Source organism: Falco peregrinus, chromosome 8 (genome assembly GCF_023634155.1).
Source record: "Falco peregrinus isolate bFalPer1 chromosome 8, bFalPer1.pri, whole genome shotgun sequence".
In the NCBI taxonomy this organism is placed as follows: Eukaryota; Metazoa; Chordata; class Aves; order Falconiformes; family Falconidae; genus Falco; species Falco peregrinus.
The window spans coordinates 20,615,555-20,638,379 of NC_073728.1; the positions used below are offsets into that span (position 1 = coordinate 20,615,555).

The 22,825-nt window shown below is 39.8% G+C and overlaps 1 protein-coding gene across 8 annotated transcripts in view; it reads right to left on the reverse strand.

The window, feature by feature from the left end:
* Nucleotides 1-22,825, reverse strand: part of RAPGEF4 (Rap guanine nucleotide exchange factor 4) — a 157,214-nt gene that overhangs the window by 13,292 nt on the left and 121,097 nt on the right. For 7 of the 8 annotated variants that reach the window (XM_055812471.1, XM_055812470.1, XM_027786322.2 and 4 more), the window contains 11 exons: nt 22,590-22,678; nt 20,260-20,338; nt 15,415-15,565; nt 13,958-14,046; nt 13,460-13,490; nt 13,136-13,214; nt 11,196-11,342; nt 9,873-9,970; nt 6,716-6,841; nt 6,081-6,259; nt 1,416-1,506 (listed from right to left, as the gene is read on the reverse strand). In XM_055812471.1, coding sequence (XP_055668446.1) covers nt 1,416-1,506; nt 6,081-6,259; nt 6,716-6,841; nt 9,873-9,970; nt 11,196-11,342; nt 13,136-13,214; nt 13,460-13,490; nt 13,958-14,046; nt 15,415-15,565; nt 20,260-20,338; nt 22,590-22,678 — 1,159 coding nt within the window. The remainder of the gene's footprint in view (nt 1-1,415; nt 1,507-6,080; nt 6,260-6,715; nt 6,842-9,872; nt 9,971-11,195; nt 11,343-13,135; nt 13,215-13,459; nt 13,491-13,957; nt 14,047-15,414; nt 15,566-20,259; nt 20,339-22,589; nt 22,679-22,825) is intronic. The other variant, XM_055812472.1, reaches the window with a different exon arrangement.

Below are 22,825 nucleotides of genomic sequence, written 5' to 3' on the forward strand. Positions count from 1 at the left end.
GCAGCAGGTAACATTAAAAATTAATAGAGACTTTATAGTGCAGAAATTATTTTTTGCAATACTTTCTACATTTGGAGTGTGTACCCTAGCAAGCTATTTACACTGTGCCACAGCAAGGGCCTAATTTTTAATGATGTGTGTCAACAACTGTGTGCCTAGTTTGCATATGCATACAGATTAGGTATTTGTGAAATAATTGGTATAATTGGACATTTGCACCTGCAAATATCTAATTTGTGCATGCAACTAATGTAAATGCATGATAATATAGCAAAAAATTCAGGTCTTGATGTGTTTGGTTTTAGTTATATTCTGTATATACATCTGGCTAAAAACCAAGCTGCAGAGATTCTCTTGATAAACTGACTGCCCTACAGAACCAGAGTGTGATAACATTTCCCTGAACTCATGATTTGTGCCCCTCCAGCTCAGACCCTGTGCCCACTTCAGACTGCTGTATATAGTATGTAAGTTCAATTCCCTCTTTTCTTGTCATGCTACTCTTGTACTGCCTCAGCTCTCCCAACTATTCCTCTCAGTAGCCACAAACGAAGGGTCATTATTTTGAGAAACCGATCTGCAAATCTTTGCCTTCAGCACTGATCGCATTTGTCAGTTGCAAGGTGTACTTTAGAAAACTGGGCTGGTGTCTTCTCAGCTGTTAGTCTGATCTCCTATTTCAGAGCACTTTTTTAGAGTTGTTCAAATTTTGGTCTCACTTGCATCAATGACCTCAGTCATGCTAACTATTCTGAATTTCTAATGAAAAAAATACACGCATATTCGAATCTGCACTGCTTTTGACAACCAGTGTGTTCTTAGTGGTTACATGCGCTTACTACCTCACCCTGCTGGACATCACACCCATTTTATATACTCACATACAAAAGAGCAAAGCCAAAGAAAAAGGTGGAAGCTCTGAGAATGAAGGCCAAACTGACAGAAAGCAGGGTAATGCACGTCAGAGAGAAAACCAGAACTGGCTAGGACAAACCCCCATTTTAATAGGGCAACAGAGTCCATACAGAGATCAGAAAATAGTGTGTATTAACAGAGGAAATATTTTGGAGAAGTATCTATGGAGTGATCTCACCAAATGATCAGTAAAGCCAAACAGAGGATGGGCTAATCTAAGAGGTTAACTGCCTAACTTGCTCATCTTGTTGGGCGTTTAGCTCACCACTAGAAGCTGAAGTTGAAGCAGAAGTTACTCCTGGTAACTGCTGGTGAGTATTCAACACATCTATGGGCATACTGCCTTACTAATAAAAATTGTCAGCCTTGGCTAAAGCTGCTCAGGAGCTGAATTAGTAGATCTAATTTTATCAATAGCAAAGGCCCCAGTTATGTTTTTGCTAACTAAAAGCACAAATCCCAGCCAAACTTCTTGGAAGTGGATTTTAGCTAAGACTTACCTCCCATGTTAACGAGAGACGGCTCACAGCAACATTACTCAGTCCCATAATAATAGCGAAAAAGGAGTTCAGATTTTTGTATTCTTTACAGCTGAAACAAAAAGGGCCAGGTTTTAAGTTGTATGTATCAGTCAGGGCAGAAGTACACATGACAACCCTAAGAGAGCTAAACTCAGGCATCTAGCACAGATGGAACAATATGGGCAGCCCCGGCCAGCATGCCTGCGGCACACCACCTCACCAATGTGTCAGTAATTCACCACACTCTGGAGGCTCCTTTCCCCTCCTAAAATGACCTCCTGCTTCCACTCCACTGGGTGCCAGATCCTGCAAGGACATTAAGGACATTAAAGGAGTCTTTGAAGCTCCTTCCTGGCCAGAAACACAGTCCTGAAACGGGGCTCTGTTCAGTCCAAGGGAATACCAGAAATGGGAAGCCACTGTTTTACAACCTCATTTGCTGCAGAACTCACCGACAGCTTCTGAACAGCTACTGAATGCTGGAAGCTGTCCCTAGATGGTCTTCATTGCGATTTACAGGTGCACAGAGTCCTTTTAAAGGGAGACGACCGGCTGTCTAGAGATGCCTGTGTGTCAATGCTATATATGATTTCTAACTAGTATGCGTAGATTCTGGAACTCTCTAGGATGTTTCAAACAAAGAACTGCCATTTGTTACCAGCATCATTAAGGAGGTCCTGGGCACTGGAGCTGTAGGTCACACTTCATCCCTAACGCAAAGGAGAACTTATGTTATCAATCAGGAAAAACTGGAACATGTAAGTGATTATTATGGAAGATCCAATACACCATATGCAGGAGTCGACACAATCGGGCAGGAACAGCCCACACAACTGCTCAACTGGGACCGCATCAGGTGGCTTGTTGACTCGATGGGAAGAAAAGAGAAAGAATAAAGCCTATATCTCATAAATCTGTGTCACACTAGGTTCCTGCAAATCATTTGCTGTTTTTCACAGCTGATTTGCCAAAATTTGATTTCAGCACCTCAGTTGCTGCTTCTTTTACTGTTTATCAAGAAAACTTCTGCAAGATTCAAGCTACGATTCTTGGATAGATTTTTTTTTTATCTGTTGTTGAAGCTCTTGGCTTCTCTGAGGTATCCTCAGCTCCAGATGAAATTAGTACAGTCATCACATCCTACTGTCCGACCCCATAATTGCCCCATCACCCTGTTGTTATTCTGTTCTCTCTTTCCCTCCATTTCACCAGACTCGCTGTATTGAGTGGGTGAGTCCTTTAGATCTGGGCCTCACTTGTGTCTGCACTGTGTGAACACTGAGCATGTGAAAAAACGATCTCTCCTATCTGATGGTCTGTCTGTTGGAGACTGCTGCCCCCTCAGATCTTCTGGCGGAGCTGCTCATACAAAATTCTCCCACATCAGTTTAGGGACAGTGAGCAAGGTTAGCAACGATAAGCTGAAATGGTGAAGCTATGCCAACTTATTCTGACTAGAGCAGGTCAAGGAGCGCCTCATTAGTGGATGTGAGAGGGGACAAGGATGAAAAGCAGCCGGGATAGGCTGTCAGTGATAACCTCTTCCCTAGGTACAACTAAATCCAGAAAGGGATATCTGTCCACAGCCTGTGACATTGAGAATAAACGGTGGCACGGTAAGAATAATTAGTACCACACAACAGCAGTGCTCAAACATAGTAAGCAGCTGCAAATGTATCTGCAATATGTAATTTCCATGTATCTTTCATTTTAAAAAGGAAAAGTTTTGCCAAACACCCTGTTAAGCAACGTAATTTAACAAAGTTAAAAATAAAAATCCATCTAGATGTATGACATTCTACACCAAATTTTCTGTAAATTCTACGGGCTCTACACTATATAGCTCAGTTCCAGACCACTGTAAGGTGGTTCTCTAGGGACAGTGCTGCATATATACTGTCTGTAAAATGTCTGAAAGTGGATCCTCCAAAGCACCACAGCCTGCTCAGAGCAGAGGTCCCTCTGCCTCCCAAACCAGACTGTATTGGAAAAATCTTTCTGTTAGTATGAATTGTGAACTGAGACATATGTACACACCTTGTCTCCAAGACAAACACACACGTGGTTAAAATCTCTCAGTACTTAGACGAGCATATTCGTCTTGGCATTTTCTCTGTAAACACACACCCTTCAAAAATTTCTTACAGGCTTCCTGAGCTTAGAATATATGCGTGTGTATGGAAAGAATGATTTTCAAATACAGAATGAAAATGTCTTGAGTACAGTGATACACAAGAAGGCTTCTAAATAGCCTGTGGGTTTATCTGCGAAGAGGAAATGCAGACAAACTGGGTTTGTGAATACCCGTAAGAGTATGCACAAGTACATCCTAGAAGGCCTTTCTCATACAATTAGTAAGGGAAGAACCCACTGTAGGAAACACAGTTAACTTCTGCCTTTTGGTTGAAAGTTTATTCCTACAATAGCTGGAGAACAGAGACGAACCTAGTAACCTCTGCATCCTTTCCCAGTAGATGCAAAGGCAAAACCAGCTCCTAGAGCAGAAAGCACGTGTGCACAGCACTTGGAGCCAGCACTTGGACCTGCGTGAGCCAGCACTCAGCCTCGTGCTTACTGGCACAGACAGCGAGCATGTATCACAGGGTGTGTGGGTGGCAGACACAAAATGATGTGCCTTCTGCAATGCCGCCTAAGCCCCGAGTCACAGAACTGAAACAGCGTGCTCACTAACAGTCGTCTTTGAAAATTGGTATGTGCAAGGCATCTCGTTACCACCAGTCATGCCTAAGATTAATGGCACAGCACTGAGCTGTTCTCCCCAAACACTTTTCTAATGAGTCTAGTACTTCTAGGTAGGGTAAAGTCCTCATTACGTCTCAAGGATCTTCACAAGCAAAACTTCCTCAAAGATACTGCTGCAAGGCCTGGGCCCTCATCTTTGATGCAGTCCCTTGGCTTTCTCTCCTGTCTGCCTTGGGTGCACGCTGTGTTTGCTGCAGGCAGGCTGTGGCACCTGCTGCCATGGCAACACTGCGCAGAGGGCAGCCGCCTGGCACAACTTCCCTGGCCCTTCCAGCCGTCGCAATTAAACCCGCTCGCTTACTTTGCACACAGGAAAGTCTTGTGCTTCGCATTTCTCTGCTTTTAGCAGACAAAGAGGGCTCAGCGGCGCAGACCGCTTTTAGCTGTTTATTTTTAGCATTGCAGCGATACCAGAAACATGGAAGTAAACAGGAGGTTGTCAAGCTGTTGTAAATAGCATAGAGTTAGACCCATGACACTGAGGAACCCACGGGCTAGGGCGGCTTATTAAGGAGATATTGAACTGTAATTTTTAGGAGACTTGGTTTCAAGCGTTTATGGAAATTACTGCTGTATCTTAACTTACCGCATTCCAAGATTTCCCCGTCTCACGCCTCTGGCTCTGGGGAAGACGCGGCGGCGCCGGTGCGCGGGCGCTAGCGCCCCCTGCTGGACACGGCCCGCCCGGCCGGCGGCTGCCTTCGCCGGCCCGTGGCCCATAGGCCGAATGCGTGTTTTTAGGAACTAAAGAGGGAAATTCTGCCCCATTCTGAACAGCAGCCTGCTCCCGACGGCATTGGGGTTTGGGAGCCTCCCGCTGGGCGCAGCCGCCGGCCCCAGGCAGCCCGGGGGCGGCCCTGCCAGCCGTGGGCCTGCCCTGCTCGCTGGCAGGAGGGCGCCATCACGGCCCTGTGGCAGGCTGCCTTCACACTGCTGCCTTTAACGATGCGAAGAAGTTAAACCTCGTGGTTTATCTGCAAGTAATAACTTCTTTGTTCAGCGAGACTGCCTAAAGGACCCCAGTAACAGTGCCCGGAGTGACAGGCCGCTCGGAGAGGCAGCGCCCGCTGTTTGCTCAGGCGGCACCGCCAGCCGCCGCCGACCCGGGCAGGGAGGAAGGAAGGAGCAGGGCAACAGCCATAAAAAACCCCAGCTACGCCGGGCAGGGCCCTGCCCCTGCTCCCTCCTCAGCCAGGCACACCCTTGCCTTGACTTCAGGGACAAGTTGTCACGGCAGCTCTGGCACGAAGGCTCCAAAGAGTTTCAGTTTTAATACCAGTAAGAGAACAGAAGACAGCAAGAATTGCCTCCTATCCAACCTCAGACCCAGCACTTAGTAACAAAAAAGGACATTCATCCTGTTGCATTTTTAAACAAAAGTATTAGAAAAACATCCCAAGTGGGCTGAGGGCAACGTGTCTCATCATCTCCATACCTACACCTCTTTGCTCTCCCCTCTTGTTTTTTCCCACTCAGGGAAATTCTGAGAATGGTTTTCCTGAACTGCACCAGAAACTATTCTGTTCTCAAGAAAATTAAGGCTCAGTTCTGTTACTACTTACCAATTCACATGTATTAATATTTGCTAATGCATGTAAGGGTAAATGAAGGATTGTCCTAACGAACCGAAATATATTTACTCACAAATTTGATGTGAAAACATGGCCCTAAGAGATCACAGATCAAGGAGCAATGGAGAGCAGGACAGGAAAGAAGAGTATCTATTAACAAGGTTATATACAGCCCTATAAGGAAATGGACAGAATTATCAAATAGAGAAGGTTTTAACCTCTGCTGTGCATGGCTGCTTGAAAAAAGAAAAATAACAACAAATTGACTATACCGAACCTCATTCCAGCTGACAGATGATTGTATACTTACTGGGCTGCTATCTTGATGTACTTCTTTAACAGCTGAACACGCTTGCTGAGTTGAGAGCAAAGACAAATCTCAGTGACCACCCAGAACTGAATTTCGTTAAATCTTCTTAAAAACAAGTCCAGGTTTGCTGTGGTCTTTTTAAAATTATGCCTTCCAAAAGTGTGATAGATCAATTCCAGCTAGGAAAAAGAAAATAGTTTGGGATTTTTTTAAGAAATCTTTTGGACAGAGGAAAGAGGCTAAGAATGAGCAGGTGAGTATCTAGCCTGAAACTTCCTCTGCAGTTTACGTTTATTGCTGTACAGATGACAAGGGTTCAGGGTACAAACCCAGCAGACAATAGCTGAGGCATGCTAAAAGTCTAACTACAGAATATGTATAAATAGCTTAATACCTTAAAACACATAAAAGCAATTGAATAAGCAGCATGTGCCCAGGAAAAGCTTAACTTCATTTTTGCAATTTACCTATAGAATTAAGAATACCTTATACCTTCAGAACTTGTAGGTGACTTTATTATAGTATTTTTGAAATTCAAGCTTAGAGAAAGTTTCGCAAATAACAAACAAACTTACAATGTACAACTAAACATTTTCTAACAGATTCTGATCTGATGAATAGATAGATCCTCATACCTCATGCACACAGTTGAAGAGCTCCCAGTCATAAATTGTCATCTGATGTGCTAAGTCTTTTGAACTCATGAGTTCAAACGTTCCTACTGTACCAGTAGATGGTCCTTCTTGTTCTGGTAACGGTGCCTACAAATGTAAGAATGGTATAAAAATGTTTTAGAAATACTAAATTGCATGACTGGTGCTTTTCTTCCATAATGCTTCTGACTTTTTTTTCCAGTGACCACTTTCCTAAGGATGTTTCTAAAGTAAAATTGAAATTTGCTTATAACCACAGGCTGGGCTTAGGAAATGAGAAGCCCTGTGCAAAATCAGTATCCACTATGCACAGGATAGTCAGGAAAATTCTGAAAGCTCTTCAGAGGCAATGTAAGGAAATAAAACAGACTGTTCTCAGCGTGTTATTTTTAGCATTGTTCTAAAATTTGAAGCCAGAAATAAATACTTCAATACATGTTGTGCTAAGTAAAGCATGTATGTTTGTTTAGGAGCATAGGTCTTTCAACACAGCTTTTGTTATCGGTTTCCTTTTTCACATATACAAATAACTAGACCACAAAGCGCAAGCCAAATACTTTTGCAAGTTAGTGATTCTAATAATGAGAATTATTACATCTGCCATACTTCAGAAATCTGCAGTGATTGCAAGATCTTCTGATCATTTATAAAATAAGCCTCATACTTTCCCTTTGACGCTACAGGGATCCACTGTTTGTGACTGCAAAACTCCTGGCTATGCTAATTAAAATTATACGCACACAATCTTATGAGAAAGGATCCTTTAAATCATTCAGGCATAAAACATTTTTGAAAGACGCTTCCATACCACCCAATGAATGAGATGTGATACACCATTTTGCACACAAGTGAATCTTATACTAAGGTGAGATTTAAAACATGACTTGAGATCAAGTCAGATTTGAAGTAGTCTGTTGTGTATGTTAGGGTCAAAGTGTTTGAACCACTGCTGCTAAAATACTATCAACCAGCCCTCCTGCAAATTCAAATACGTTACATCAGTAAAGCTTCCTGTGAACCCGAGTTTTCATTGTTTTGTTTCCAGGAGAGGGCAGCAGAGTTCCCTTCCAAGTTTCCCAATTTCTCATCGGGTCTTTGTTAGATAATTACAGAACACTGAACTGTCAGCAGGATCCTTCCTGAGTACAAACTCAACCGACTCTGCAAGATTAACAGACCATATTTGCATAATGCAATATTAAAAATTACCTTACTAAATGGATTCCCTTTTATATAAAAATATTATATTATCCTTAGAAAAAGTACTGACTGGATTAATACATCAAATTACTTTCTCAATAACACACAGTATGTAGGAACCTTATTTCTGTATGAGTTCTTGTTTTGTACTCTAGGAAAAACTTGCCTTTCAAATATCATCACAATACAAATGAATTTAAAATTATTAAACTAAACCACAGGTATTATTTCCTTAAAAGCTCCATCTAAAATTTCAAAAAATAGTGTATATAAGAAAAGTACTATTGAAAAAAAATCAGGACAGCCATCAATCTTATTACAGCTGCAGATTGCTTTAAATTGGAATTTGCACAAACACAAAATTTCTTTAGTTTAAGACAGAGTATGAATTAAAAGTACAGCAGTTTTGTGTAGAAAATCCTAATTTGTGGAAATCTGTAGAAAGAGAATCACCCACATTCTGAAAAAGGGGTTTTTTTCCCCTATTTGGAGACAAACACAACATAGCTGTTACCATAACAAACACATGTTTTCCAAGGCTAGGAAAGAAACACTTAAAGGTAAACTCATTGCATATTTGAAAATTCATCTAACCTAGAACAATTTTCACATGGGAATTGCCAAGTGTAATGTGAATAAATGTGCATGCACAGGCAGCAGCCAGAGATTGGAACATAAAAGGATTAAACTGTGAGGCAGGTAAAGCTGTAACATTATTCAATTTGTTTATACCTCCTTGAAAAGTTGCAGCAGATAAGGGGATGTATTCTGTTACACAGTGCTGAGAACCTTTTTCAGGGTGCTGAGTGTTCCTCCCTAATTCCTACCAAATCCAGTCCAGTTGATGAAAACTAGCACATTGCAGCCACGTCTTAGAGCTCCCTGTAGCATTTTGAGTACTTGCTCCACAGTAAATAGCACAGGGGAAAAGGCAAGGAAAGTCAGGACAATTTGCTGCCAAACCTAGGTCTACACAGACAATTCAGAGCCGTATAAAAGTACCCAGCATAGTTGTACTGATGCAACACCCCTGCTTTAAAGTAGCATGCCCCATGAAGGTATCTACTTGGCAGGATTAATTAACCTTAAGGGAACACCAGAATTTAATAAACTGAACAAGAGGTGTCTCTGCATGGAACTACAGTATGCTGGATATGCATTCCCTGGTTCCTAAATTGAAAGCAGCAGCAAAGCATAGATTTTACCATATCTATAAAAGAAATCAGGCATACATACTAAGTGGCTTGTTAAAAGCATACAGGAGGCTGAAACAAGGCTAGGAGTAATAGAGTTCATGCTGACATGACTTGGCAATGACATTTGTTTTTAAAGAAATAAAAGGAACAAAAAGTACAGTCAAATCAAACTCTATAAAAGCAGACCCCATGGGGATTGTTAGAATTACTGTATAAACTGTAAGTACTTATGATCAATTCTACCTAAGGAAAAACAGGCTTTCCACCAGGAATATTTTCTGTGATTCTGCTTAGAAGCATCTGGAATTTTGACACAGTATTTTGTGAGGATGAGAAATTACAAGATTTTAAGGAATTTACTGTTGGAATCAACTCTCCAGAACGCTTTGATCGGTAACCTCTATCTTCAAGAATATATCCCTGTGGCCTTGAGGAGATAATTCTGTAATCAGGAATTACTGCGTGTCTTAGTGACAATATTCAGCTCTTCCTAAATGCTCAGTGTGACACAGAGAATTCTGGGATCAAGTGCTGGCACATGGACCAGATGGATTTCTGCTCTAATTTAGGAAATTATAACATTACCTTGTTTTCATTTCAGGGCTTATCCCATGGCACTGTGACAAGCCCTTTGTTGTGAATGTTACCACTAGTTCTTACCTAAAGCATTGATAATGCAAAAAGGGCCAAGTGTTCAAAGAAACTGAAGAATTGAACTTCCTGAGAACTGCATACATACATACCAAAGAATCGAACTGATCACGTGGGCAGGCGAACAGCCGTCCATTAACACTGAGAGTTGTAAACACTGAAACATCATGAGGTTTGAGCACAACCTTTTCTGTAAACATGAAACAAAAGATTGTTTATTATATATATGTAGGATTTACAACAAGGACTGATCCAACAGCTGCACAGATCACCATTCTGAGAACAATTTTTTCACAGTAAACCAATGTGCAGGATACAAAATAGATGACAGCAAGGTCCTCTTTATTGAAGAAATGTGACAAGAAGCTCAGCCCAAACCAGTCTTCTATAGAACTGGCACAGAGAACTAGAATTCCAGCCCCAAACTGTACAGACAGGTCACGAAGCCTGTGCTGCCGTATCTAGAAACTACCTGCAAAAATTCAGCCATAATTAGGGACTCCATCCATTCTTCTCTGAGCTGTAAGCATCTGGAGAGCTGTTCTTAATAGAAATTGGCTTGGAAGACAGTAACTGCATAAGGTGGTGATGAAATGCAGCTGTATGCAAATCTCATTACAGCAGTGCTAAAAGAGGATCGCATCACAGGTAAAGAAAAGATAATGAAGTAACTTAGAAAACAGTCTCTTCTAGCATGCGATGGCTGTCAGCAAATCTGACAATAAAAAATTGCTGCAATTGCAAAAAGTAGAGCTGCCTGGTGTCAGTTCTCAGGAAGTGAGCTGGTTTTGGCAGGCATCATTGTTTGCAAAAATGCCTTCCAACACAGCTTTCATTAGCTCTGTGTGTGTCCACACAGTCATACTCAACCAGAGCACTTCAGCAACACCACTTCTCCAGCAGAATTAACCTTGCAGTTACTCTCCAGTTTCCACAGCCCATAGTGGGGAGCTGACTCCTGACCCTTTGCAAACTCCAGGTCAGTGGGCTTGGCACTAAGTTGCGCAGTAGTGGTTTGCATGGACAGAGTGGCCAGAATGGTAGTGACCACTACTGGAATGTCTGCACTGCTGTGTTTTCTGCTGTTGCTGATTCTTATATCTAGCCTGACATTATCCATGCTTACCTCCTATTTCTGTTGTTAATAAACTCTTACAAGTGTTACAGTGAAGGAAACTTGGCGTATCTCTAGTCTGTAACATGCAGATACACAAGCTTCTCCATTTTCCCTGCCTCCCATGTGAGCTCCATTCTGTGCCTGCAGTAGGGAAAGGACTTGCCTCTAAGACAGAACCTGTGTACCAGCCAAACATGCACGTGGATATAAAAGCCTTCAATGAAATAGTCTTGCAATCCCTCCCAACATTCTCCTCCACCGTAAGCAGGAAGTGTATAAGATGATGCAAGTACAGTACCTCCTCCTGAACTCATCTTTACTATGATGAGGCCTTCTCCAGAACCCAGCTTATCTGCTACTGCACTGATCACTTCCTTCACAGAGGAAGACACTGGTACCCGGATAGTGGTATAGGTTTGGTCTATGCAGTACACCTTAAACAGAACTAAAGAAAAAAGATTGCACTGTGCATGCCACATGTAACAACCAGAGATGCAGCTTTACATCAGTAACCACTCCTCACAAATTAAACAAAGGAACAATAAATCACTACAGTTTTGATAGCTCCCCATGCCTCAGATGTTCTACAATTTCTAGTATAAAAATCGCTGATTTCCCAGAGCTTTTAGTGAACCACGAAGTAGTAGTGTTTCAGTACTGCTAAATTATTTATGGCTGCCAATTTAATCTGGCACTGTGTTATGTTCCAGACTTTATAATATCTTAAATCAACACTTCTTTTCAAGAGTCAGGAAAACTGGCTGCAAACTCACTTAATTACAGGAAAATAATTTTCATATTTACAAAATGTATTTGAAAATAGTTTTGGTTACAATCAGAACTTAAATCAAACTGTGTTGCAACCTGTTTTTTACAAGCAAATATGTAATTGCTAGATCAAGAATGTTGTAGATAATGAAGAAAAATACCCTAAGAATAAGCATGCACTTGGGTGTACAGTACAGATGGGCTCACAAGAATAATACATGAACTCAGGCCCCTGGCTGCCTAGAAATCAACAGGATAGTATATTAGTCTGCAAAAAGCAAGGCCGCCCAAAGTGACATGAATGTAAGACATAAAAAGTTAGCAAAATACTCCTTCAGTGCAGCTGCCAAGCCAAGCAGTTCCTGGGGTTATAACTGTCCACTGGATTTTCAGCGTTCAGTGTGCTGCCTGCCCTACGAATGAGAACGGTGCAGCCATATGAAAGGGGCAGTTATTGCTTGTCCACACAGACACAAGAAGTAGTACTTCCCTGGCAGCAGAACTGTTTTGCTCTTTGTAGACCTAGAAGAAAAACTACTGATATGGACAACAGAAGCTGCATGCTGCCAGGATGGCTGTTGTTCATATGCAGTTGCTTCCAGCCTTTGAAATGGCTCTTCTGTTGGCTTGATTTATGCCACCAGCTTTCTCAGCTATATGACCTTGCATTTTGTTCCCTTATTTTTACTTCTGTTCACTAGCAAGAGCTATCCTTTAATATCAAATACCTTGAAGCAGAAGCTATTTTCTGTGATGAAGATGCACCAAAACAAGCATGGGGACTGGCCCTAGCAGTTGCAAAGAAATCCTCAGATTTATGAGTTTTAAGGGGCATGTATCTTTGTTTACAATGAACAGACCTCATCAGCAGAGCTCAGGATTTTGTTCACACAGCAGTGCTTTAACCTGCCTGAAGTAAAAGACAATATGAAAAGCCAGTACAACTGAAAATTATATTCTGATACTGCTGTAAATTTTACCTTAATCTCTGTAGAGAATCAAACAATAGCAATAGGGCAAACCAGCAGATTTTGGTTTGTAGGCTGTGTGCCACAGGGCAGAGATCCATGGCATGATTATCTGCTCCACTCCTATCTCTCAAAGGAACAGCTGTACATGTTAGCTCAGACTATGCAGGGCAGACAGAGGCTCAAACATGACCTTCAGCACTCACTATTTATTGCACTGCCATTACCTGCAGTACACTGTCTATACTGGTTCTTATCTGTTTTCTTCATTCCCTATTTTAAAGGTTTTTACATCTTTCTCTGAGGAAGCACAGTGTTTGATAGCACTTCAAATCAATGATGGAAAATATTGGGCGAGCAAAAGCAAACAGTTTGCTTCAGGCCAGGATTCAAAACTCTAAATAGGTACTTTTGTTTAGGTTTGGACCACTTTTTTTAAGGGAGAGACTAATTTAGTGCAAATCTCAGTGGCTCAAGAAAATTTTGCAGAGAAGGAACTCACCTTCGTCGCTGCCCCTGATAGGCTGGCGTTTCTGTGCTCTGTCATCACTTGTGTTGAACAGCTGAAGAAGAACTTTGTGCTGAAAATGAATCATCAGGACTGACATTAATGCAAAAAGAAACATTATGGGGTAGGCATGAACTAAACTAGATCTCTTACTAATGGCACAAAAAAAGAGTAGCAGTGCAGAATTTGATACCTAATGTTAAAAGCTATTTCTCAATGTGTTGTTTTAATATATCCATGATTACTAAAGAGAAGATGCTTATGGATTTGCTGTGCTAAAGCTTTTACTTTAGAAAATGGACAAATAAATTATCTTACCTTCTTTTGTGGTGCTTTAGGTTCTTCAGAACTACAAAAAGGTAAAGCACAGAATATAGAATTGAGTATTAGCTGGAAGATTTTGTGTACAAAACCACCTATAGAACATGGACCACCTGTCAAACTACAGTAGCAACATATTCATGTTTGCATATACGAAAAGACAAGATGACACCATACTTATCTATGATCAAGGAAGGGAAAATACTATACAAAGTCCATGTAAGCATGAAATAAGCATCCAGTTTAGTTTCACATTGTGTACATAATTTCTTATTCCTTCTGTCAACATTTTAATGAGAGTTTGGTGTTTGCAAGAATGATGTGAAAAGAGGGCCACAGACATTCATAAAAACAAGCTTGCATGCAAACATTCAGTCTTCTATGACTGAGTTGCATTCATAGAATTGATTTTTAATAGATATATGCAATAAGTTTTCTTCATCTATTTACAGAGAAAAAGGGCAGGGGGAGGAAAGAAGCAAAAACTGTGCTTACACTTGCTTTACAGTTTTCTCTAGCTCTGGAAGTTGCTCCTTTAGTGCTGCAATCATTCTGGTATCATCTGATACAGATACATAAAATTCCTGTAAATGATACAGAATAGTCTTTAAATAACCGTAGGGGTAAATGAGCAGTACTCAGGATAGAGGATTATGAGATGACATCTGATAGCTTAATGATTATAAAGAATGATAATCTGCATAGAGGAACACATGCTGGGCCCAACGCTCTATTACTTCTACATGTTTATCTCCAGCTGATTTACAGCAAGTGTTACACAGGCAGAAGGGAAGTCTGATGAGGCTCCTTAGCTCACTGTGTAACCATTGACTGTTTGTGCAAAAACTGCATTTTGAGATTATTAAGGATAAAGACTATAAAATTCACAAATAAACTGGCATGATGGGTTTTTTTTACTCACCACTGTTGCAGTTCTTAGCGGTTCATGTGCTACTGAGTTGTTGACTCTCAGCTGCTCCCATCCATGACAATAAACCTATTCAAACCTCTTCCTGCCACACTTGCATAAAACTGTCCCAAAGAAGGATCTATGTCCTTGCAACTAGTAATTGTTCTTTAACTTCTGGAATAATGAAAGACACTATGTCTGTTTCCAAAGCTTGTCTATTATGAAAAGCTTTCCCATGTGGGCTTGCTGTATGTCTGTCATACTTAAGGCCCCTCTCTGTTTCCCTGTAACACTTATCTTAGATTCAGTTTTAAGCTCCTTGGGGTGAGAACTTCCATTCAGCCAGTAACATATGGGACTGTGTTCCATAAACAAAATATATAGTAATAATGGCAATCAAGACTACTTAACATGACATTGGCAGTGCATTTTATCTCAGAGACACAAGGATATGGCATCTACCACAAAGACTTTACAACCAATGTTTGCAGAATTAAATGATTATGATTTTAAGGGATCAGAAGGGTTCTGAAGACAAAGGTCTTAAGTTATAAAAGCTGTAGTACAGCTTTCACTCAATTGGAAAGGAAAGTTATAGAAGTTATAGTACAGCTTTCACTCAATTGGAAAGGTTTTTTTGTTTTGTAGAGAGAACCTTCCAGCTTCTTCCTGGCACACCTCAGGCAGGCATAAAGAGCCCCCCCAGTTCAAGCTGTAGAGCCTCTGAACTATCCACAAGAAAACACTAAAAAAAGGCAAATTCATCCATTGCTATAAAGCAATCTACCCATGCAGTGCTTTAAAAGGGGTCTGCAACTCTGGCAGGTATTTTCAGAGGTCCAGAGGCTGACAATGGTTCAAGCACTGTTGTAGCGCATATGCTGTCTGCAGCCAAACCTAAGAAAATAGTTATGAGTTTGCACTTGGAAATGACCTATTTCTCTATAGTTCATAACAGAATCCTACAGACTGGAAACGGGCTTTCAGCTTATCTTGCCTGGTAGGTACTTTTCAGTACAATGATACAACAATTCCTTTATACCTCCAAAAAGGCCATTGCTGCTTCATCTTCTTGTAGTAAATCTCCGTATAAAGCAGCCCACTGCAGAACCAGTCGAATGACTCGCCTTTTATTGTTGAGGGCATAATCCATTTTCTCCTGCTCTGTACCCTGGGAAGGCTGGGCATGATAGGTGCCATGGTGTCAAGGAGAACACTCAGTGATTGAAAATATCAAACCCAGTAAGAATTCACAAACAACTGACTTGCAACAAACCATTTTCAGGGTGTTCAAACATAACTTTCCAATATATACTTTTGATTTCTAACTGACGCTAGCATAAAGACTTGCAAACCTTTCATGTTCATACTAAAAAGCAGAAAGACAGTGAATTCTCTGAAGAGCACAGGAACGATCACAATCCCACCACAGAGACACTTGTGGTAGGGTAGCAGAACACAAATGATATTTGGAACAATAGGGAAGAGTATTAACTGTGGAGACAAGAAGGATATTTCTCCTTGTTCTTCTTTGGAGACAGCTGAAGAAAACAAAAAATGTCACTTTGTGTATATTAACAAATCCAGTCTTCCATTTGTGAAGACCACTGGACTGAATGACCAGTGTTATTCCTTTTTGTTTTTAGAAGCTACTGCAACCCAAGGTGAACCTCAGTCCCATTATGGTAGGGGGACCTGGAAGTTCACAGCCTAGAGGCATGGGGTAAAATAATAGATCCTGCAGTAGCCTCATTTTACTTATGAGGAAATCAGAAGATCCCACTCTATCAAATAAAACATATTTGGGACACAATACTTTGTGACAGTTATTTTGTAATAAACAATAAGAACAAATGGGAAACGTTTCATTGACCTTTTTCATTAGGAAGTGTAAACGTTACAAAAATATGCAACTAACAAAAAGGCCAAAGTAACACCTATTGAAAGGAAGAAACCAAGAAAAAAGTAAAGGCACAATGGATAATAAGCTGAGATAATTTCAGCCTTTAACCTATGCAAAAATGAAGAAGAATCCCCAGCAGAAGCAGGATATGAAAAATTGTGTGCCGCCTTCTCACTGATCAGAGGTTATCAACAAATACTTAAACTGCTTCCCAATAAACTCATGGCTGAATGTGAAGTAAACACAGAATGAGTGCAGTAACATCTTCAGCTTTCCTTCCCTGATACCAAAATTCTGATTCTGGATTGTCATGAATAATACTATTCCCAACCACATAGCAATGCTTAATATTAAAATCCTGACATTTTTTCACTCACAGTGAAGTCCAGCATCCTTTCAAGGTGCACTTTCAGTTGCTCTAACAAAAGATTTTAAAATATTAATTAGAAAATTAAAATATTAATTAAAATCAACATTATCTAAGATATTTCTTTCAAGCTTCTCATTTAGAAGCACTTCTCTAACAAATACTGATAAAAGATAATGGAAAAAAGTATCTATTAACTCACACTTTTCAAATGATCCCCCTGCCCAAAACCTCTGCAGATTTGACGTGCTACCAGGGTTAGTGAGATGCTTGTTTGACTGACAAAATTCCAGAAATCTGCATTGTAATTTCATTTGGAAAGGTTTAAAATTACTAGAGAACTAAACATGTCAGTAAATTTATGGGAGTAAATTAGTCAAAGGGTCATAAGAAGTAAATAATATATCGTAAGATATGTGCTCTAATGTCTCAGGGAGCAAGTTTAATATTCTACTGAGTAATTTTTCTCATGCCATTTTTACCTTTCAAACACTGTAATAATTTCATGTATTTTTACTTTCTTATTAACTGACTCACCACAGGCACTGGTCATTTTTTCTGTCTTTTTACTGTTCATTTATATTAATTGCTCTTTTATTAACATTATCACAGGGAAAGTCAATGAAGGGTTCTGCCATTTTTAAGGGGCCTACAGGATGAAGCTTCACTGCAGACTGCAATCAGAAGTAAAATATCATGTATACCTGCAACAAGTGTCAGATAATTGTGAAATACTTATCAACACCAACATGGTTTGATTTATATATATATATCTATTTCTAATTATGTCTAGCACACACTCCTAACTGGAAGTAATTCTGATGTATGTTCTTCCCTGCATAAGAACACTTAACCATACCAGGAGCTGTGCAAAATCAGCACCCATTACTACAACAGAATGCAAACTACTTTGCTGGTGTGATGGTAAAGGAGGTTTACAAAACATTCACACAGAAACATGCCAAAGGGCTATCTTCTACAAGGAACAAAAGAATTTTACACTTCATAAAGGTAATGTACACTTCCTAATTACACATAAAGGTAATAAAGTACACTTCCTAATGAAAAAGGTCAATGAAACGTTTCCCATTTGTTCTTATTGATTATTACAAAGTAACTGTCACAAAGTATTGTGTCCCAAATATGTTTTATTTGATAGAGTGGGATCTTCTGATTTCCTCATAAGTAAAATGAGGCTACTGCAGGATCTATTATTTTATGAATAATAAAAAAGTCCTAAAAAGTCCTTTTTAAAGGACTACTGTCCTTTAAAAAGATGCACACCTGCACACATGCTCACACGCTGGCACCATGCCAAGTGCACTTTTGGAGATCTACTCTATTTCAAGTTTTCTTCTGGGCTTTGCCCTGCTTCCCTCTGACAAGCTGTAAGCTCTGAGAATGTGTCCATTTCCGTCTCTGTGAAGAGTGGGAAACAGGGGCCCTGGGGCCTTGGTCCAACACACAGAACTGATGCCCTGATCCAGGACAGGGGAGCATGCCCTTGGCTTCCCTATAAAAAAAGAAGTATGTGATTTTTTCTGATATTACAGGACCCATGTGCTTTAATGACTAAAAAAGAGTAGTGTGCCAAGGGACAGCACAGTATAACCACTGAATCTGCAGCAAGCAATGATGTTACTTAGCCAAAATGGTGTACTCTTCCATTCCTTTCAGGATTAAAGAAATTACAGATGACAAAACGCTGCTGTAAAAGAAGTGAAAACCCCAATAATTTATACCCTGTACTATGCTTGAAAGCACTACAGTGGTCTAGCTGTACTCACACTCGCATGCTGCTAGCTAAAATAGTATCTTAAGTGGGTGTAGGAAAATAGACTTGAATTGATTCAAAACTGGGAGCTGGAGCAAAAGCAGTCTCTGACTGAATCACCTTTCTTCTTTTTTAATTTCCTTACTGAGCATAACTAATCTTTCCTTAGTCTCACAGCACCAGCAAACATTTTTATAGACTGATTTTGCTCAAAAAAGATGAGCTTTGTTAGCAACCTTTCAACTCCAACAATAGATTTCAATGGTACAATCAACAGAGCAGTTTGATTTTCCATATTCAGAACGGCCCAAATAAACAGTAATTCAGCTCTAGGAAAAACTAACACTAAAGCAGTGGGACACCAGTTACTTCCAGCCCTCCTCCTCTCTGGAAAGAATTAGCACGATGCCTGCCATGACCCACTTAACACCATGGTCTTAGCCTCTTCTCCAGAATAAATTTCATCACAAGTGAATGCATGTACATAAGTGACACTACCACTTTGATCTTCGGAAAAGCTTTTCCCCTGTAAACAATGAGGTACATTTTGCTTATGCATCCGATTTTCCCAGTTATTTGGTATCAGAGGTATACTATTATAACTGAGGATAGACAAGCCCGAGTCTCAAATGGACTGATTGAATAATATGAGCTAAATAAATCAGAAAGAAAAAAAAAAACCACAACATAAAAAGTGCTGCCCTTTTCTTCCTCTCTCAAAGCTGTCAGCCACAGCATTTCACAATACTTTTGATATCCAAAACTATGTCGTTTTAAAATATGTGCTTGTTTCAGGTGTACGAACAATTTTCTGCAGACCAGTTTATGGGTCCAAAGGTTTTCAAAACAATTACTGTCCTTGCTAGGAGTAACATAAATGGATTCTCAAGCTTGCCAGACAAGGACACGATGCTCTATTTTGCGGTTTCAGAGTGTTAGCTTTCCCAGATGTCACTCGCCCCACTGAGCTTTAAGAAAAGCACATTTTCACACCAATCCGATTCTAAAAAAAATAAATAGGGAATTGAAGTTGTTATACTCCTGTCAGAATTCTATAAAACAGAAAACATTGTGTGTTTATTTAATACTCCCTGTCACTTGATAGCTTCAAGTCACTGTGCACAAGGAAAACTCTCAGTGCCCAACAGCTCCCCAAACTAAATGACCTGCCAGTAACTGACTGATGGACATTTCACAGACTCCTTCTGTAAAACACGCAGACGCTACAAGAATCACCTCTGGTTCTCAATGCTATCCACTGCAAGCTTTCAGCCCCGAGGTATCTGCATGCAATTGAAGTTTCTTGCAGTTTGTTAACACTTGTGATAGACTATTATTATTTTTATTCCTAACTACCATGACAGCACCTAGGACTATTTACTCATTATTCTACTAGTTTAGGCATCCTTTTGCTTAAGGCAGTTTGCAGCTGTAATCTAGATAGTGGACCACTGAAATCACTAAAACATGACCATCTTAGTTAAAATCTAGATGCCGTAGTTCAGCAAAAACCAAGCCAGACAGAAAGGATACAGGAAGAGTAATCCAAACCTTTATGTGATTTCACTTATCTGGTGGAGGAACAGTATATTTCTTCCCATTGGAATGGTAATTAATACAGGAAAGATACCGGTTTCATGCTCCAGGACTATATCTCATCATGGGTATACACTATCCATTTCAGAGTTGTTGAGCTATGGACAGCTGTTAGTCAGACACCGAGAACCTACCCACAAGGCACAGCCTCCATGAAACATGATGTACTTCTTGAGAGAAGCTTCAGTCTCATCACCAATAGGGATAGCTGTTAAAGGGATGTTACTTTTCCCTTACAAAAGGATATTGCGCCATCAAGGCTGGGCAGAGCTGACTATTTGGCATAAAAACACAGTGCATCATAATAAAATCATTTAAAACAGAATCTGTGAAGAGAGAAGAAAGAAAACAGTCAATTAAGCCCCTGCAAACAGCTTGGGGCTCACAAGGATGAGTTTTCTTTCAGCTGAAATATCTTATTAGCCCTCTGCAGATAATAAAGGGGTATTTTTGCACTTTGTTTGTAGGCATTAAGTATGAAAACGGGGAATGAAGAAAAATAAGCTGAAATATTAAGCTTTTATTCTTGTCTGCATGAGTTTTATTGCACTTAACAGGCATTTGCTTGTGTCAAAGGGAAATCTGGCACAGAAAAAACCCCACATCTGTGCTAAAGCAAAATATTTGGACATACTTCTCTATAGGTGTAGAGATAGTAGCATAAGAAGAATCAGACCTGCCACATCTGGGTACTTAAGAAATGCTGCTGCATTTTGCTTCAGGGAACTACCAAACAGCACATTTAGGATGTACCACACAGGAGAAAGCAAATAATTTAATTCTTTGCTGTTTTCCTAGCAATGAGCAGAAGGCCTAAAAGAGGTAAATGGACAGTCAAATTTCTGGTTTTATTTTGATTCAAAAATATCACAGCTGCTACATTTACATTAAAATGTATATGAACAATATGACTGACATTTTCTCTGGCAAAAAATGGCATGCTATTTTTTCTGTTAAAATGATCTGTGGTAGTGCTGGTGAAAATCCCAGTTTGTGTTGTCTTTATATTCTGACAAGAAGAAGGAGTCATAAAGCCTGGCTGCAGAGGTTGGAATACGTTTGGCATAAGAATAAACTTTATTTTACTTCTAAACTATGCAAGTCTTATATGGAACCACTGATAAACAACAAACACAATACCCTGGGGTATCATTTCTACACTGCAACTTTTGAGATAAGAGAAACATTTAAAAACCCTGTAAGAAAGGGATGTCAGAAAAAATATGGCAATATAACTGTCTAATGTAATATCACACCATTGTTTACACTGTAATTTATATATGAAAATATCTCTGTTGACAAAACTCATGTCCAGATGGGTGGGACTTTTTCTTTGCATAATATTCAGAGCAAAGTGGATTTTTACTGTTTTTAAAGGAATGCATAAACTAAAGATTCTATTTTCCAGCACTCTTAAGCTTCCATACCCTAAAAATAGTTTTGTGTTGTGACATTTTGTATGCCATTAGAACATACATATAATCTTGTAATTGGATGTTTTGGGGAAAAGTTTTAAAAGATTTAAAAACTGATTTATTTCAGACAAATGTACAATGCATGCACACTATGAATAGTAAACTTGTGATTATATACTTGCAAGCTTAAAGAACAACATTTGGCTTGTATTCCTAACAAACAGATACCTATGAAAGGATCATTTTCCTTCTTAAAAAAGTGGTTAAAACACACACTGCAGAAGGATTTCTATAATCTTTCAATTCTTCCACCATTTATGGAGCACTATACAGGTTTTTCCAGTACTATGAGGTCAGTAACAGATTAACTGAATTTATGAACACATATATACTTCTCAGACATCTGCAATGTAAAAAGAACTTGATAAAGGGATATTATGCAGCTTAATATAAAAGTCTCTGCATTTGCATTACTTTATCATAATTAGGAGGAATTTTTTGTGCCTGACTTTTTAAAAATTAAAATAATAATAGTAAGCTAGCAAATATCTATAACCCTAGATGTAAATTCTCTGTTCTGTTTTCTTTACACTAACGAGAATCAGCCTAAGTGCAGCTGCTGCAACCTGTATTCCTGGGACTTTGCCCATGGCATGCTGAGTTCTTCTCTTTTGAGTAACAACTCTTCCAATGCACATGGGAAAGTATCACAAACAAGTAATTTAAATTGAATAAAAGATGAAAATTTGGGAATACTTATACTAGCATAATGCAATGGCCAGAAGTATCAAGATCGTTCACAGTATGAAGTGACATCCAGAATAAGAAGTATGAGTACCTTTATCTTTGGGTGGTAACATATGCTCTGTCCTGTTATTGTTGTGCCTAATTAAAGCCATGAGTAGCAGTCAGGCACCTTTTGGGATTTTGCTCTTCTACTCTGAACCGAAAGTACAAATACAGAAGAGCGGGTTAGGAGGAGTGGACTGTTGTCTTTAATTCTGGATTTCCTAGGTTTTCTTGGGGTTGTTTCAGAGCAGTGGATAGTTCTTATTCTGGGGAAAAATACCACTAGCTGCTTTTCAAAGCATCACATTGCAGTGTTCCCACAGCAAGACCATCTTATGCAGTAATAATAACACAGCCTTTGTCATGTAGATACCTGTTGCTTCGTTTAAAGTTGCTTCAAGGCGCATAGTTTCTAGAAAGTGCTCTAAAATTTTCTCTGGGGTTCCTGACATCACAATATACCTGAGGGACGGAAAGGGACAGTTAGTGTCTCATAGGCAAAAGAGCTAATCAAGAAAGAGCTGTGTACCAGTGAGAAGACCAGGACTGCTGAGTGCCAGAGTACAAAACACCTCCCCTAACCAGAATCTCTGTGTGGTTTAGGACAAA